The 17,196-nt window shown below is 41.5% G+C and overlaps 1 protein-coding gene across 1 annotated transcript in view; it reads right to left on the bottom strand.

Moving 5' to 3' along the window:
- The window catches only part of eya2 (EYA transcriptional coactivator and phosphatase 2), a 34,768-nt gene extending 19,064 nt beyond the window's left edge, over positions 1–15,704 (bottom strand). Inside the window, exons 1-2 of the mRNA XM_041225210.1 lie at positions 15,344–15,704; positions 187–293 (exon numbers count right to left, since the gene is read on the bottom strand). Of these exons, the coding sequence (XP_041081144.1) occupies positions 187–293; positions 15,344–15,354 (118 nt within the window). The 5' untranslated portion in view covers positions 15,355–15,704. The remainder of the gene's footprint in view (positions 1–186; positions 294–15,343) is intronic.
- Between the last annotated feature and the right edge of the window lie 1,492 nt (positions 15,705–17,196).

Here is a 17,196-nt window from a genome sequence, read left to right as displayed (position 1 = left end):
GTAGTATTGTAACACTGTAGAGGTCCTGAGAGTTACAAAACTGCCAATATGTCTGGAGAAAAATAACTTTTACAGCTTTCTTCTGACATTGTTTCTTACCAATGTTTGGTACATTGATGGGTGTGAAACTACAGACTGCACTGGTGCAAGAGGAAGACAACAGAGCTCAACAGTATGGGGGCTGACCTGGAGAGTGGTGTGGGTTCAGGGGGCGAGAGGGGGTCTCCCACTGACTCTGCTTCCAACCAACAGGACCCTGGGAACTCGCAGTCAGATCTAGCACTTCCTTCAACCTGGAGACAGGATGGCAAACAGGGGGTCAGGAAGCTCTCTGTCAACTAGCGCCGCTGCAAAATAGGAAACATTCTTTCCTCAAGCAAACAAACAGACAGTGCAACATGCTGGCAGCGCTGCAGGAGTTATACAGAGCAGACTGCACACTGCTGCACATAGGATGGATGTGCTTGAGGAATCATTCTCATTTTCATTATCAAACTGCATGCTTTTCAGGCATTATTATTTCACGTTCAGCTGGATTTTTAGAAGCATATAACAGTTTTCCATAGTAAATGTGCATGGCAATTTCACATGCGTTCAATGGATTCACCATTTGTTTTAAATTTAATACAATGCTGTTAATTAGCACGTTTCCACTGAGCCATTGCTATGCTTTACAACCTTCTGTATGTTTTTACGATTGCATACTGCAGTAAACTTTTATAAAGGGGACTGACACCTTAAAACCAAATATATTTATCATGCAGTACCAGTACATACTACCATAAACATTTATTATAGTTCAAATCAAATAGCCCCTGCCCTAAATAGAACACAGTGCATATACCCTAGTGCACACCAATCTTAACATCCTTCACTTACTATTTAGAAAAAGAAGCAAGAAGATCCCTGCCTGCTTCACCCAATCACAAACACAAACATGAAGAGAGTCATGGTCTGTACTCAAGCACCACAGGTGGGACTGGCCCCTGGCAGTGAGTAGAGATTCTGTGCTGCACACAATAGCATTTGTTCACGTGGATTTACCCGAAACCAAATTCAAACAATGCCATCTGCTTTCTATTTCCTGTTACTTTCGCAAGCTCCTTCCATGCACCCCAGACAGGTGGGTCTAGCTGTGATCTATAATGACAGAACCAATGGAAGAACAAAACAGAAAGGGGTGAAGACTGACAGTCATTCTGCCAGTCAGGCTGTGTGAATAGCTCGGCAGGGTGACACCCCCTGTGCATATGCAGTACTACAGTAGCACGTTTGTAAAAGTTAAAGGCTCCGTGTCAGAAAGCTCCCTATCTTTGAAAAGCGTGTTGGTTTCAAGGGGCTAAGTTGAGTCCCATTCTCCTCCCTGTCCCTACCCCCCTCCCTTTGAGGCCCCCTGGTTCGGGCACATGCTGTTGTCCTTTCCTAACCCCCCCCCCCCCCCCAGGCCCCCCAGTCTGGCCTTCTGGCCCCGCACTGCTGTTTGATCACTGCCCTGAACCTGAGTGAGCAAGAGACAGAGAGAGAGGTACAGAGTGACAGCAGGGAGAGATGGAGTGGGGACAGAGGGGGGGGGGGGGGGATTACAGCACAGCCACACATACAGCAGCCACCACTCTGATCAATTACAACGACACAGGCAATCCGAATGTGCAGAGTGTGTAAGGGCTGCGTCTGACCATAGCAGAGCTATTCTCTAGCTACCCGCTTTTTGCATCAGACCTGGTAAGTGGTAACGATATTGAGTTTGTCTAGACAGCCTGGGGTGTTCAGTGTTTATGCCACCTGTAGAGCTCACCGTTTGTATTTTTCTGTATTGAAAGGTAACCTACAAGACACTCCCAGAGACTTCTTCCTCTTTGTTGCTCTCTGTCTTGCAATGGAACTGTGTTCGGATGCACGAGATAAACAGCAAGGGATAAACAGAGTTGACAGCTGGGGAGGGAGAACAGTGAAGGGGTGTCATAGGGGACTGGATGAGGAGCATATGGAGCCTGGAGGCCCCACCTACCTGGTTCATCTTCCTGACTGCCTGAGGGGAAAAACACAGGGCAGACCCCACCCGAGAGGAGCCTGAACCTGCCATTAGTTCCTCTCCAAAGAGCTCTACAGGGGATGCTTTCTGTGTGTATTTAAAACATTGCGATTGGGACTGCAGGCACACAGACAATGCACAGGTGTACCTCAATCTATATACCTGAATCTAAGAGGGGAGCCTGTATTAAACCAACATTACCGCGCCACTATGACCATCTTGGCACTTTACATTGAGTCATGTTCACTTATGGCACTGCCCAACTGCTGTAGCTGTATAGTGGCGCTATCATTGGGAATGAATTCAGGGCAGACAGCAGGTATACAGATGTTCGGTGTGTGCTTGATCGAAACAGCCCTCATTTAAACTAATGATAGGATTAAATGTTAATTGTACAGCAGCATCTCTGTCTTTACAGCAGCTTTTTAAAAAGGCCCAAATAACAAAACAAACCGCATCAGTATCAAAGAGGTGAATTCTTTTTGCTGTTGCATGCAGCGTTAGCATTTAAACAATTCCACACGTTTATCATAGCTTTGTAAGCCTCTGAGTATAGCTGTGCCATAATCACAATGCAATCTTAGGCTAGATCTACAGCTATGGTCAAACCTTTTGCTTCACCTAGACTTTTAGGATTGAGACATATATAATCCTTTAGGTATTTTATATAGCACCGTGTAATCAAATAAACTACACAATGATACAGAAAAAGTCTACTGGAAGACATAATAGTAGTACAGTAGTATTTCATGTTAGATTTTGAAACGTCGCATTTTTTAATTTTTGTCAGTTTTTTGTTAAAGTACATGGAAAACCAGAAAGCGGCGTGTCATTCAATATGTTAAGGTGACATTATTCAGCCAGTTTCCTTCGGCATTATGAAGCACAATTAGTTAATTCTACAGGATGATGTAAAACCTTTGGCCAGAGCTGTACCTGGAAAACAGGTAAGTCTTAAACTTTTAAACTCGACACCACACAGCAAGCCTCTGGGCTCAAGACGTCTGTACCCTTTGAACCCTGTACATCATAAATAACAAGTGATTTATTATTATCATTATCCTATTTGTCATAAAAGAATAATTGCAGCAGATGCTAACAGTGATTACGGGAGCAGTAATGGGCCTGCGAGATGATTTACGCACAGCGATTACCTAACTGTCTTGGGACTGCATTAGCAGGCAGCTGATTTATCCCCTACTTACAAGGCTGGTGCCTTTGGATAGATATGTGCGTCTCGCTCTGGCCAAGCAATATTGGAAAGGGTGTGCATGGAACAGGGGATGCTACTTACACAGAGCTGTCCCGCAGGGCAGCCCTCGGAGCATCTGTGTTCATTTCAGATCCTTGGTCTATGGGTACCGTACTACTCATTAGCAGAATCAATAACTTGTCATTAACTGCATTGTAGCTGGCCCAGTGTGTCAGAAACCCAACAGGGGACAGAGCAATTTCAGACCTGTAGTTCACAAACAACCCGGGCATGCTGTGTAATATAGACAAAGTAGAACCACTAGGGTCCAGTGATCATAATACGGTTACATGACAAATGACCTGAGATTCCAGGTATAAAATGCTGCCTGAACGGCAATCAAATGAAATCAAATACACAGTGTTTCAGAGATGCAGAGTTACTGTGGCTTCCTCTTTTCAGCCACTTTGTTAATACATTGTCACCACACATCACTACCCCGTATATACAGTGTATGTGTGTATATATATATATATATATATAATCCTTTAATAAATGATAACAAAAAAAAATGAAATGGTCATGCTAAAATATTCTAACAGTTTGTTTCTTTTGGTGTATATAATCTATAATGTTATTTTTAGACTGCCCGTGCCTGTTGATTTATTACAATAAAAACTTAACAACGCAGGTGGTTATAGGAGTCTTGCTATCCCTACAGCATGCACATTTAAACTAGAGTCTTCTTGAGGACCATGGTCAGGGCATAGGGGAACCCTGTTTGAATTATCTGATGAGTGCACAGAGACCTTGATCAAGCAGATGAGACCTTCCACATACATCTCACAAGGAAGAGCACCCCCTCTCACAGCAGGCTAGCCTACTGCCAGCACAGGCTGTGCTAAAAACCATAATTCTACCAATCCATTAGTTCTCAAAACTGCCCATGCAGGTTTTTTCCAAACTTCCAAACTTCCAAACATGAACCATGAAATCACCTTTCATCCCTTCCTGTGCCTCTGCCTTGCTCCGGTGCAGGTAACAGTTACTTTACAGCCAACAGCCGTTCGGGACAACAAGCCTCCCTTTATGAAGACTGGGCTCGTTCCACGGCGTGGTTCTTTCCATTGTGCTGGAAGCAGCCAGGCCCCCTCCTCACCCCCTCCCCCAAAAGCAGTGCCTCAGGACAGAGGTCAGCGGGTAGGACAGCTGGGAGGTGGACCTCCCCAAAGCAGCCTCATAGCATCTTTATTTTCCTAGAAGAGTGTTTAATAAAGCAATGGTTTGTTTTTAAGTCTGAGAGGAAGTAAACATTCCAGATATTCATACAGTCCTGCCAAGTGAAGAAATTATTTTCTCTTTCGGCTCCATTTCATACAGAAATGCCTGGCGGGTATCATGATACCCTATGGCTACAGTGCACTCCGGTTGGCTGTTAAGGTTGCGAGCGTGTAGCATACCCTATTTTCTGTATAATTCTCTAGCATTGCTTCTTCTCAGTTCATTATTTGTTGGATCATTCCAGCAGAAAATTATTCTGAAAAGGCTGATTCTTGTGGAAGCACATCAGTGTTACACAGGTTACAGTGCGCAATGCTAAACCAAAAGACTTCAATGCACAGAGCAACATCAATAAGCTTCCCTGCCTCACTGCAGAAAATCTACACGGGAAGACTACTGAGAAGCAAAATGTATAGTATCCTCTGAAACTGATTAAACGCTTATTTTCGGAAGGTATCTGGGTAATGCTGTTTTGCTTGCATATTTTTGCAGTTATATTGGCTTTAGATTAATAAGCAAATGGCAACATGTTTGGTGCGTTCGTTTAGCTTTTCCAGTGAAGCAGGAATTGCAGGGCCCTACTTAAACACAGTCTTGCATGCCCTGGCTCTCGCAGTACCTCCAAGTGCTTTGACAGAAGGCACATCTCCGTCGATCTGCAGTGTGTGTGTGTGTGGCTCACACAATCAGGAGCGCTGCCGAGAGTTGTGTTGTGCAGGGAGACAGCTGCTGCCAAGCGTTAGGCGACGACTGATCTGGCTGGAGGGGGGGGGGGGCTCAGGCCCCCCGAGAGGTCCCCTGGGTCAGGATCTGCTGGCGCTTAGCCCTTTGCTCTAACCACAAGAGCAGACTGGCTTCTATAACCTAATGTGTATTTAGCACATATGCATAAATACTGGCCACTGCACTACAGGGCGTATCAGAGGTCTGGAACCTCAGGCTGTAAGCTCAGTTAGACAGGATTCCCCCCACTGTGCCGACTGTGTCTCTGAGCTGACCTCTCATGCAAACATATGTCATCATTTCGAACCACAGAGATAAGCAGAGTGTGCAGTTCCCTACCAGTATTGTAACAAAAGAGATTTCCTATTGTGGTACACCAGTTTGTCTCCCATCTCATGGAAAACGAGGTTGGGCTTCAAGATCAATAAAGCGCATTTCAGGGCTGAAAGGCAGTTTATCTTTATATTATGTGTAATAAGCTTCCAAGACACTAGGGACACCAGATCAGTAATGTTAGGGTGACCGACTCGTGGCTCATCCCCAAGCTCAACAAGATTTCCATTTTTTTTATACTGATATATTCAGTTGGGACATTTGGCATGACAGGTCACGTAGAAAGGACTGTTGCATTGTATTGTATGTTCTAGTCTCTGCTCTATGTTCCTGACTCACTCGGCACCATGACACAGAAGATCTGGTGTCTCAGATCTGGCCCTTTCAGGTTTAGCAAGTCTGAATGAATCAATTCAGTTCTGTTGCCTTCTTCTTGTAATCTGCTGGAGGTATTCTTTTCCTTCCTTGAAATTCATGTTACCTTCCATTGTTTTGTGGCCGTTGCTACCTCTACTCTCAAACAAGACAGAGCTGTACACATTCAAGTTAGCGTGTGTCTTTCGAAACTTAGTTTCGGTAATCACAATTGAACAATTAACCTTTTTAAGCAACTTGCTATTGTTTTTTTACTGACCTAAAATTCTCATCCCCAATGGCTAAAACAAAATGGAAAGTTGCTAAAAACATTCCGTGGGTTGCTAAGACACAATTGCAACATTTCTTTGCAAAACAGGAGAAGCTGCCCCCAGCTAAAAGACTGAGAGTGATGTCAATTAGATTGCTGGTCAAGTTTGAAACACTGCATGCAAGTGTTGCAAGCTTGTGTCTTCTGTGTGTGAATCAGTACTGTTTCTGAAGCCCCCAGGCTGGCTCATTAGAAAGGGGGTGTGGATAGTTCGACCCAGGGCTGAGTGATCCAGGCTGGGGGGGTGGGGGGGTACAGACAAGGACACTGCTGCTGTCCATCTGGCCAGCGCTGTAAACCACAGGAACCGGCAGCTACCATTAAATTCAACTGTTGACTGACCGAGTGATTGCACTTCCAGACTCCTCCCAGACTCATTGGAATCACCCACACACATTGGAAACTGCTGTAAACAAACAAACAAACAAGCAAGCAAACAAACAAGGAAAGCTGGCGTGAGATGCTGCGACATATCTTTACCTCTGTGTCATCGCTATACAGTTGCCTCTATTGTCTCTGTTGTCAAGGTGTTACAGTACAGTAGTTAATCAATGTCACCAGCCCATTTCCAGAGGTTCTTTTCCAACACAAGTGAAGCTATTTAATTACCCTCCCGGAACCTGAAGGTGTTATGCTTTACAGATGAGCTTGTGTTGACAGTGGACTGTCCCTGCAGGTTTTTGAGAGCTGGGATCACACGAGAGAACAGGTCGCCAGGGATAACAAGACAATGAGCACCGGCTTCTGAGTTTGTTCAGCAAATTCAAGTCTCAGTAATGGTGTTTATCTAACTAAAGATCTTCTTCTCTGAACTGGGGAGATAACCCCCAATTAAAGGCGAAGAAACAAATGGCTGTAACTTCACAGTGATGATGGGTGCTGTTGACAGGCAGTCAGTCGTAGAGCTGTCTGGCTTTCAGGAATATAATGCACATAATGGGCTGGCTTAAGGTGTGTGTATGTGTAAAGGATTGCCAATGGAGCCTGCCTAAAAGAAAGTTTCATAACTTAATCTGTGTGCAGTGTTCTAGCGTGAGCCTTAACAGGGTGCGCAATAGTGCAGGAGCATTACAGATTTACAGATTACTAACGTGCATCAGTTTATTTGAAACTCTGCATCACGAACTGTTAATCAGCTGAAGTACACCACAATGACCCTCTCTGACTGATCATACAGCCTCGGTAACTGGGTCAAAAGACAAGAGTCAAATAAACTGCACTGGGCAGCCAGCTGATCAAGGGTCAGCTCCCTTTCTCCACTGACCTTCCGTCAGCCTTGACCAAAGTTGCTTCTAGTTTTTCAGTCTGTACAGAACTGCACTGCTTTTGAGAGTAACATATTTGTAAGTTTAGTGAAGTGCACCATGGAAACAGCACAGGACAGTGTGGTAACTACTTTCCTGCAATTATACTGTAGCATGTACTGCAGAATGCTATGGCAAACAATAGGGTTTTTAGACGGTAATGTAGTATTTTTACATATGGGTAAAGCACAGACTAGTATGGTGATATACAGTTAAGCACAGTAAATGCATGGTGATAATCTTGATAAAATACAGTAGTATTGTAGAAGAATGAGAATGGGAAGAACATTCGGCACTGCAAAACTAGTGTGAAAAGTTACCAGGGCAAAGAGAGGAGCACAAGTGAGAATTCATGCAGGTATTAACAGCTGCAGTGCACATCCAGCCCAGTGCCACCAGGTCGATAGTGTTAGCTGTGTATCTCCATGTCCAATGAGCTAAGGTAGCAACAGCTGTGAAGTGCTACTACTTACTAATCTGAAATAAGGATCTCTTTTTCAAATTGAGCTACTTAGCTGAACTGGGCAGATGCCAGAAAACAAAAAGCACCTTTGAATGGCCACTCTTTCACAGTGACAGCCAACTCTAAATAAAATAAAGTCCTATTCGGTTACCCTAATGTAGTATATAAACCGTCACTGTAGACGTGGTAGATACCGTGGTGCACAGCTGCACAATATATTAACCCTTCACCCTTTCCCAAAAGTGCCGCCAATGGGGCAGTAAATTGTGACAAGAATTGAATTAGAATCTGTATCTCTGTTTTTAATTTCATATCTGAAAAAAACATGTAGCACACACAGTTTCTGCTACCGACGGTAATACAATACTGGAACCTCTTTTAAATGGCAGTGGAGGGGTTAATGGCGTCTATCGAATAGTGCACATCAATGAGATAAAGCCAGGAAAAACTGTGCTTTCTGTGAAAATATTCATCATGCCAGAAACCTCTGGCTTCAGAAGACTCAGGAATGAATTCCTGTTTTTGTAGGGGGGGGGGGTGGAATTCTCCTCTGCAGTGTGCTCCCATACCCGATCCTCGCTCCAAACACACACAATTTACTGGGTTAAGTAATAGGAACTAATGAAAGGATGGGTTTGAGAAGGCTGGTGAATGGGGCCTCATCTCAAGAGTGCATTAATCACAGAGAGCACTAAATCAAGTCTCCTTATAGAGGGTGTGCTTAAGGTGTTATAGCTTCCTCTGGGAATTAAACTGTCCTTATCAGGAGAAGCCTGATTTCTCGACCCCTCTGTCCACCTATCTAGCTATCCTACTGGGGGTAGTGCAGCACTTGTGGGAGAGACTATTCATTAAAATCTCTTGAATAATTTCAAAGAGAACATGATTTTCTATTCCGGGATGCCTAGATATTTAGTGAGTAAGGTGTCTGAGTGAGGAAAAGTGGGCAATACAATCCCTTCTACTGTAAATCATTCATTGTTTTCAAACTCTTGAATACTACTGTGTGTGTGTATATTATACATCTATATATATATATATATATATATATATATATATATATATATATATATATATATATATATATATATATATATATATATATATATACACACACACACACACACACACACACCACACACACGCACGCACGCACGCACACACATACCTATTTCATCTCTCTCTCCTCTCTTTTCCTCGCACACTATTTTTCTATTGTCTCCTTACCACAAACTCCTGAACCTGATGCAATGTGTTTTTGTTTCCTCTGAAAATGTGCATGCTTTGTTCTAAAAGGAAACCCATAAAATGAAATCTTCAAAGACAAGTTTTTTTGTTTTTTTTTTTTTTTAACATGCTTGTTTATTTTATCTAAGCATTTCGTATTTATTTGTTTGATTTATTTACATTTTTATAGCGCTGTTAACCAAGCCGCTTTACAAATTTAAACAAAATGGTACAATCAAGACAGAATGGGTGAAGAAAGAATGTTTGCTGAGCTAGGGTGGGGAGAATATTGTATTTGTATGTACATTCGCTGATATTTATTTTCTTGATTAAAACGAATTCCACTTAATTCAGATGGAATATTCCTATTCTAATTGGTGCTGCCATTTCAAAAAGTCATCATGGTTTGTTTTTTAGTTTATAAAATATGTTTTTTTTTTTTTTTTTTTTTATGCACTAGTTTTGCAGCTGTTCAAAACCCTGGCCGTGACAGAATATCCCTACCGGATTTCTAATGGAACGAATAGAAAGGGAAACAGTTTGTTTTCATTCCAGGTGATCGAGAAGTTTTGGTTGTATGAACGCGTTGTATGTTCACGGTCCACACACTATACTGTATATATAGTTATTCCTCTCCTCCTGTACAGCGCACACAGCCTCTCCTAATGACACTTTGAAATTTAAACTAGATTTCCTTTATCCTCTAAAAATAAATAAATAAATAAATACTAGATAGATCAAAATAATTAGAATATCTAATCCAAACCCAGTGATACTACAGTGACGCATTGGAATATCAGGACTATTCTGTATATTGTGATATTCTCATAATCCATGCAGGTTGTTGCTTGGAACTTAAATTCATAAATTATAAAGCCCAGATATAGTTTCTGGTACCCCTGCTTGCACACATATTAAAGCCAGCGATTCCAGTAGAAATGCATTGCATGGTGATACTGTTCCCTCAGCATCAGTAAATCTTACAGTTAATATATCCAGCTTTCATAGCACTGTTCTGGCCTTCACAGTGAACTTCCAAAGGAGATATAGCCCCCGGTGAGTGGCTGACTCAACAGATTTTTAATGCTGGCTGTTTATTTCCCCTTTATAAATCAGTTTGAGAGCTACAGAGCCCAGGACAAAGACCTTACAGTGCTTAACCAAAAGGAGGAATTTGTATTCAGTTACATTGTTGGGGGACATGCAAACCTTTTTTTTTTTTTTTAAGTTTACATTTACCACTACAAAATTAATAAATAAACATTGATCATTTTTTTAATGGCTCTTCTAGAATAAATGTTAAAGTCAAGTATAATAAAATCATACAGTTATATATTTGCTGCAGATATTGCACGTTTCTTTTTTTTTTCCTGTACAAAAAAGCAATTACATTAATTAAAAAAAAAGGTACTGTTATATTTTAGTAAATTATTTTAGTAAATTTACATTTAAGTAACACAGCAAGCTGTATGTTGGTACAATAAGTCTACCTCCTCAAGTGTGATCACTAGTGGGCACGTGAAATATATATATATATAATATATATATATTATATATATATATATATATATATATATATATATATATATATATATATATATATATATTGGTGATCACATATTAAGAATATCTGAAGAATAGACTCGACTGATTGAGAAAGACCGGCCACATAGAACAAACACAATAAACAAAACAATGCGCTTCAATAAAACAGACATTCCTTGAAAGAATCGAGGATTGGGTTTTTTAAAAGGCATTGAGGATTTAAAGTCACATTTGAGGAGTGGGATTTTGTATATATTTTGTATCTATCTATGACGTGTGAAGATCTCTTTAAAGAAGCTATATAAGTAGCTTATCTAAATATGCCTTTATTTGAACTTGGGTTGTCGCAAATACACACGCACACTTTTTTTTTTTTTTTAAACTTGGGTTATTTTCAATACTGTAGTTTGATCTTAAATGAATTTGTGTCTGTCTTCACAATGTATTTTAATTAAAATGATTAAAATTATTTGGTTTAGCATCGCAGACTAGAAGAAACATAAGATAACGCATATCTGTCTATCTATATATGTGTGTATCTATACGTGTGTGTGTGTGTGTGTGTGTGTGTGTGTGTGTGTGTGTGTGTGTGTGTGTGTGTTGGTACAAACTCTCACATTGTTTCAAAGATATTATTAACGATTATATGCAGAAGGCTATCGGCGTTAAGACAGGTTTATTAATATAATGGAAATAATATCAGCATTGTTCTTCAGTGAAAGCTAAACCGAGACACAAATCGCCATACATGTTCATTTAGCTACAAACTGCACAGGCGGACTTTTTAAAGAGCTGATAAGGATGTCTATTTAATCTAACAAAATGTTCATGGTTATATGAAATTAAACAGCATTATTGTTTTATTACAAAACTTTAAAAACACGTGTTGACAATTTACAAAATAATAATCGAATAATAATAATATTTAAATGAAATAAATATAGATTTAAAACAAACAAACAAAAAAAAAAAAACAGTAATATCTCATAACAGACGCTCCAATCACACAGAACGCCGTCTCATGAAGACGGTTTGACTGTGAACACTCACCGCTATCCCGGTTTGACTGTGAACACTCACCGCTATCCCGGTTTGACTGTGAACACTCACCGCTATCCCGGTTTGACTGTGAACACTCACCGCTATCCCGGTTTGACTGTGAACACTCACCGCTATCCCGGTTTGACTGTGAACACTCACCGCTATCCCTGGGAGCGTTGCGTTGTCTTTCTCGAGTGCCGCATTCAAGGGAGATCTCTCAGCTGCGCCGCGTACAAATGAAAAACGCCACAAAATCGCGGCGCTGGCTTTACCTGTAGGCTACGCAGCAAGGTCAAGAAAAACTGGCACCCCACTCCAGAGCGTTTAATGGATTGAGAAACTATATATTTTGCTTAAAACAAAATGAGTTTCTCATGCGACGCAGCATGCCAGGAGTTGCTGGTTTCCTACACAGTAATACGGTATATCGTTAAGTACACGCACTTTGCTAATTTTCTTCCTGTAAATACAAGCCCCTAGTCTCCTCGCATCGATCTTAACCCTATACGAGCCAAAACAAGGAGCATTCGCTTTGTGTAGCAAGGCAGATTCAACAAGACTGCTCTGTGATGGGAGGCTTGCGGGAAAGTAAAGTGATGCTAAATAAAAACTACAACCACTCCTCTCTCTCTCTCTCCCTCTCTCCCTCCCCTCTCTCTCTCTCCCTCTCCCCCCCTCTCTCTCGTATCCACCCCTCCCTTTTAGCCCGAATCATGGGGGAGTTGGCGGTTAAGATTAGGTTGACCTTTGCAATGTGGTTAGCTCATTCGATGTTATCTGCTATCAGTTTTTCAACGGGACAAAGAGGTAAATGAGGAAAGCATCGCTCCAGTCTCGACTCGTGCCTTCTCCGGGACAGCACAGCACAGCACAGCACAGCACAGCACAGCACAACTCAAGAGCCATCAGAATCTAATCAGGAACTCGCTCCTCGGCTTGTTTGCACAGCGCTGGCCACAGGCTAATGGGTGCAAACCACTGTAGGCACCGTTGACCAACTATTTAGCACTTCCATCGGTCTATCTTAACGCCACAAACAGCATTAGCAATTAAAGGCTGATCGAGTTATCAGTAAAAATACAAGCTTTGTTGTTCTTTCTTTCTGTGAGGCCATTGTATTTAACACCACGGTCGATTTCTTGATTGGGTATCAGAAAATGGGATTTATTTACACTGTTGTGTAAATCAATGTATTTTATTTTGTCGCTCATTGCTTCTGACCCAACAAGTAAAAAAAAACAAAAACACACAGCTTGTACACTGGGACTGTATTAGTATAGTGCAGAGGTCTCTACATACGCTGTTAATTTATCATTTCGTTAGCGCAAAACTCCCTCTCTTCATGAAAGAGTAAGATAAAGTAACATCCAGACTCCTGGGATATATGCAATTCTTAATATTGCAATCGCTTTATCAAAAGAGCCTATACTGGTCTTGTTCGTAACGTGCAGCGTGTGAAAACTAACCCTACTCACATAATGGAAATGCATTTTTAACATAAGCCATCCATTTAAAACAATATAGCCCGAGATAGGCCTACTGTGCATCAAACATCCACCGGAAAATCTCAGAAAAATGCGAGTTACAGGAGTGCAGTTTTCATTGTCAAAAAAAACAAAAACACAAAACAGAACAAAAAACCTGCATTGCCGGTGGAAACACGATATGTTGTTTTTCAAATAATACGCGGTTCAATAAAACTATTTCTGTGTGTTATCGAATCTTGCTACAATAGGGCAGCATAAGTATTGAGACATAATCATAATTATTAACTCATAAACCCCACACTGATTCTTAACTGCATGTCAGTGTGCTTCCACACCAACTCTACTGCACCACGACAGGGTATTTCCAGAGGCGGATTGCGCTTATTTCGCAGGGTGTTCGAGGTAAGGCGTGTATAGTATTCCTGTTTCTATTTACTGTACGCATCATTATCTCTTCCATCACTGCTCTTGACAAAGTAAACAAGCAGCATTTCTGCTGTCCATAATCGCACAATACAGCTTCATCCATTCTTGTAAAGCAACCAACCGCTAAAAAATCAGTTTCTGCCGAAAGGTGATCAGCACCTATAGTTCTTTTGTTTCGTTTATTGTACATTTGGCATTTTAGTTTGCATGTCCTTTTTCTTTGATGAGATGTATGGGTGTCTGTTCCGCGACGCATATGTTTTGCCAACCAGTAATCAATACAAGCGCGATGATATACACGTTTTATTATTATTATTATTATTATTATTATTATTATTATTATTATTATTATTATTATTATTATTATTATTTCAAACCTCACAGAAAAACATTGTTTTACCATAAAGGCACAGCTACGGCCAAGATTGCTACATCACCTAGAATCTTAAGATTTAGACTTTTTCTTTTTTTTTAAAGTATATGAACATAATTTAAATCTTTTATTTCGTGTTACATTTCTAGATGTCACATTTAACATTTTTATCAGTTTTTCGTTAAGTACGTAGAAAACTACAAAAAGGTATGTAATTCAATACGGTAACTTAACATTATTCCGCGGATTTCATTCAACTTTATGAAGCAAAATTAGTTAATTTTTGGCCATAGCGGTGCATGTAACAGTGGCTACATAAAAAAATCTAATAAAACCATGGATACCGTTTAAAATGTTAATGGTTTTGTGTATATGTAATTCGTTTAATATTTTAAATACACAATAACATGACTTCATTATTATTATTATTATTATTATTATATTATTATTATTATTATTATTATTATTATTATTATTATTATTATTATTTTTTTTATTTTTATTATTATCGCCAATTATTATCCAGGACATACATATCTGAATAGAATCAATTAGTTATCAATAGATATGACAATATATTTTATCTGAATATATAGTAATAATAATAATAATAATAATAATATATTTTATAACTTTGGAGCTAAATCTTATTAAATTTAGCAAATATTAGCGAACTAATCAGATTTCAGCATAGGACACAATGCCAACTGGTGGCTGAATATTGTAGTTCTAAACAGAAAGGATACTATCATGATATTTCAAGTGCATTTAAAATGTATTGTGTGTGTGTGTGTGTGTGTGTGTGTGTGTGTGTGTGTGTGGTGTGTGTGTGTGTGTGTGTGTGTGTGTGTGTGTGTGTGTGTGTGTGTGTGTGTGTGTGTGTGTGTGTGTGTGTGTGTGTGTGTGTGTGTGTGTGTGTGTGTGTGTGTGTGTGTGTGTGTGTGTGTGTGTGTGTGTGTGTGTGTGTGTGTGTGTGTGTGTGTGTGTGTGTGTGTGGTGTGTGTGTGTGTGTGTGTGTGTGTGTGTGTGTGTGTGTGTGTGTGTGTGTGTGTGTGTGTGTGTGTGTGTGTGTGTATTTAGTTTGCAGATTGACTCTCCGACAGTCACACACCGCACACACAGTCTGTCTGCTGGTAATTATAAACTGCATACAATTCAATGTATAATTGAGAGACCAAGAAAAAAAGTGCTGTGAGACTGGAAAAGTCCCGTAATTGCTTCTGCATTGTACCTGAGTAACATGATCCGCAGGCAGCCCTGTCAGCCTTGCATTCACGCTACGAAGGATGGGCAGACTCCCTCGTTATCTAGCGATGGGGTGTCAGGTACAGTACAGTAAGAAAGGGAGTCATTGTAATCACATTTCCTTTCAGAAGTACAGCTCTGGTAATCCTCTTGTAGCAACACACAGCGGGCATCCGTGGATACAGCTGCCTGGGAATCTGCGCAGCCAAACGCCTGGCCGGGTCCAGCCTCTGCTCGTCAAAGAGCCGCTCCGCAGTAGCACTGGAACTGGGTGGAGAGAGCCATTTCAACCGTCTCCTTAATGGAAAGACAGTGTTTCAAAACTGCTGCAGCAAAAAGTAGAAGTGAGTCTTACACAAGCGTGATAATAGAATATGGATAACTATTTGACCTAGACCTATTGTTAAATTGTTTGGTCATTGCCGTTGACCCTTAGCCCATATTTTTTTATTTATTTACATTTTTTCTTTTTTACCTTTAATAAAACATCGCCATATTGAAACTTTTTTACAGTTTCACTTGGGATCTTTTACACTGTTAGAGCGGGGCCTAATCCAGCTTTGTTGCAAGCACCTCATGTCAGGATCTTATTTTGGTGAATCATTTTTATTCTGCTAAAACAATGTGACTCTTGTCAAAGTCTGTCAGCCTCATCATTATCTGCATCAGAGGAACAGTCACATATTCATCGGCCATCGTTTTCCTGTTTACTGGGAACAGGTTACTTCCCCTTCCTCTTGAATATTAATCACAACTGTACTTTTCCGTTCGTATTTGAGTGCTGTCTGTTAGCACCGGCACTGGGGTCTCACAGGGGGGAATAAACCTGAAAAACAAAAGGAATTTAAAAGAGTTTAAAAGAGGAATCCCTGTTGAGCAGAATTTGATATAGATTCTGCTGCAGAGGACACTGGTGCTGACAGCTATCAGAAATACAGCAAGTAGGGACCCTGAGCGAGCACACTAATAGACCAACTGCACAGCTAGACATTACTGTACTTATTTAATATGCAGTGCTGTTGCTATGCGTGACCACATGACCTCATACTCTACAGCGCTGGTATCGCCTCGCAGTGCTCTGCCTACTTGACTACACTGCCTCCCACTCCTGTCATGTCAACCTCATCATTTTCTTCATCAGAGGAAAATATTCAATATTCATCGCCCACGATCCTCCCTCCCTATCCTGTCCTGCCCACTAGTCCATGCTGCATCCTGGTCCTCAGCTCTTACCCAGTGTGCCGCACGCTGCCTCCCAGTCCTTAGCTCTTACCCAGTGTGCTGCACACTGCCTCCAAGTCCTCAGCTCTTACCCAGTGTGCCGCACACTGCCTCCCAGTCCTCAGCTCTTACCCAGTGTGCTGCACACTGCCTCCCAGTCCTCAGCTCTTACCCAGTGTGCCGCACACTGCCTCCCAGTCCTCAGCTCTTACCCAGTGTGCTGCACACTGCCTCCCAGTCCTCAGCTCTTACCCAGTGTGCTGCACGCTGCCTCCCAGTCCTCAGCTCTTACCCAGTGCGCCGCACGCTGCCTCCAAGTTCTCAGCTCTTACCCAGTGTGCCGCACACTGCCTCCCAGTCCTCAGCTCTTACCCAGTGTGCTGTACACTGCCTCCCAGTCCTCAGCTCTTACCCAGTGTGCCGCACGCTGCCTCCCAGTCCTCAGCTCTTACCCAGTGTGCCGCACACTGCCTCCCAGTCCTCAGCTCTTACCCAGTGTGCCGCACACTGCCTCCCAGTCCTCAGCTCTTACCCAGTGTGCCGCACACTGCCTCCCAGTCCTCAGCTCTTACCCAGTGTGCCGCACACTGCCTCCCAGTCCTCAGCTCTTACCCAGTG

Source organism: Polyodon spathula, chromosome 23 (assembly GCF_017654505.1).
Source record: "Polyodon spathula isolate WHYD16114869_AA chromosome 23, ASM1765450v1, whole genome shotgun sequence".
Classification (NCBI taxonomy): Eukaryota; Metazoa; Chordata; class Actinopteri; order Acipenseriformes; family Polyodontidae; genus Polyodon; species Polyodon spathula.
Note: the sequence above shows the minus strand (reverse complement) of the source record. Positions and strands in the feature narration are given on the sequence as shown.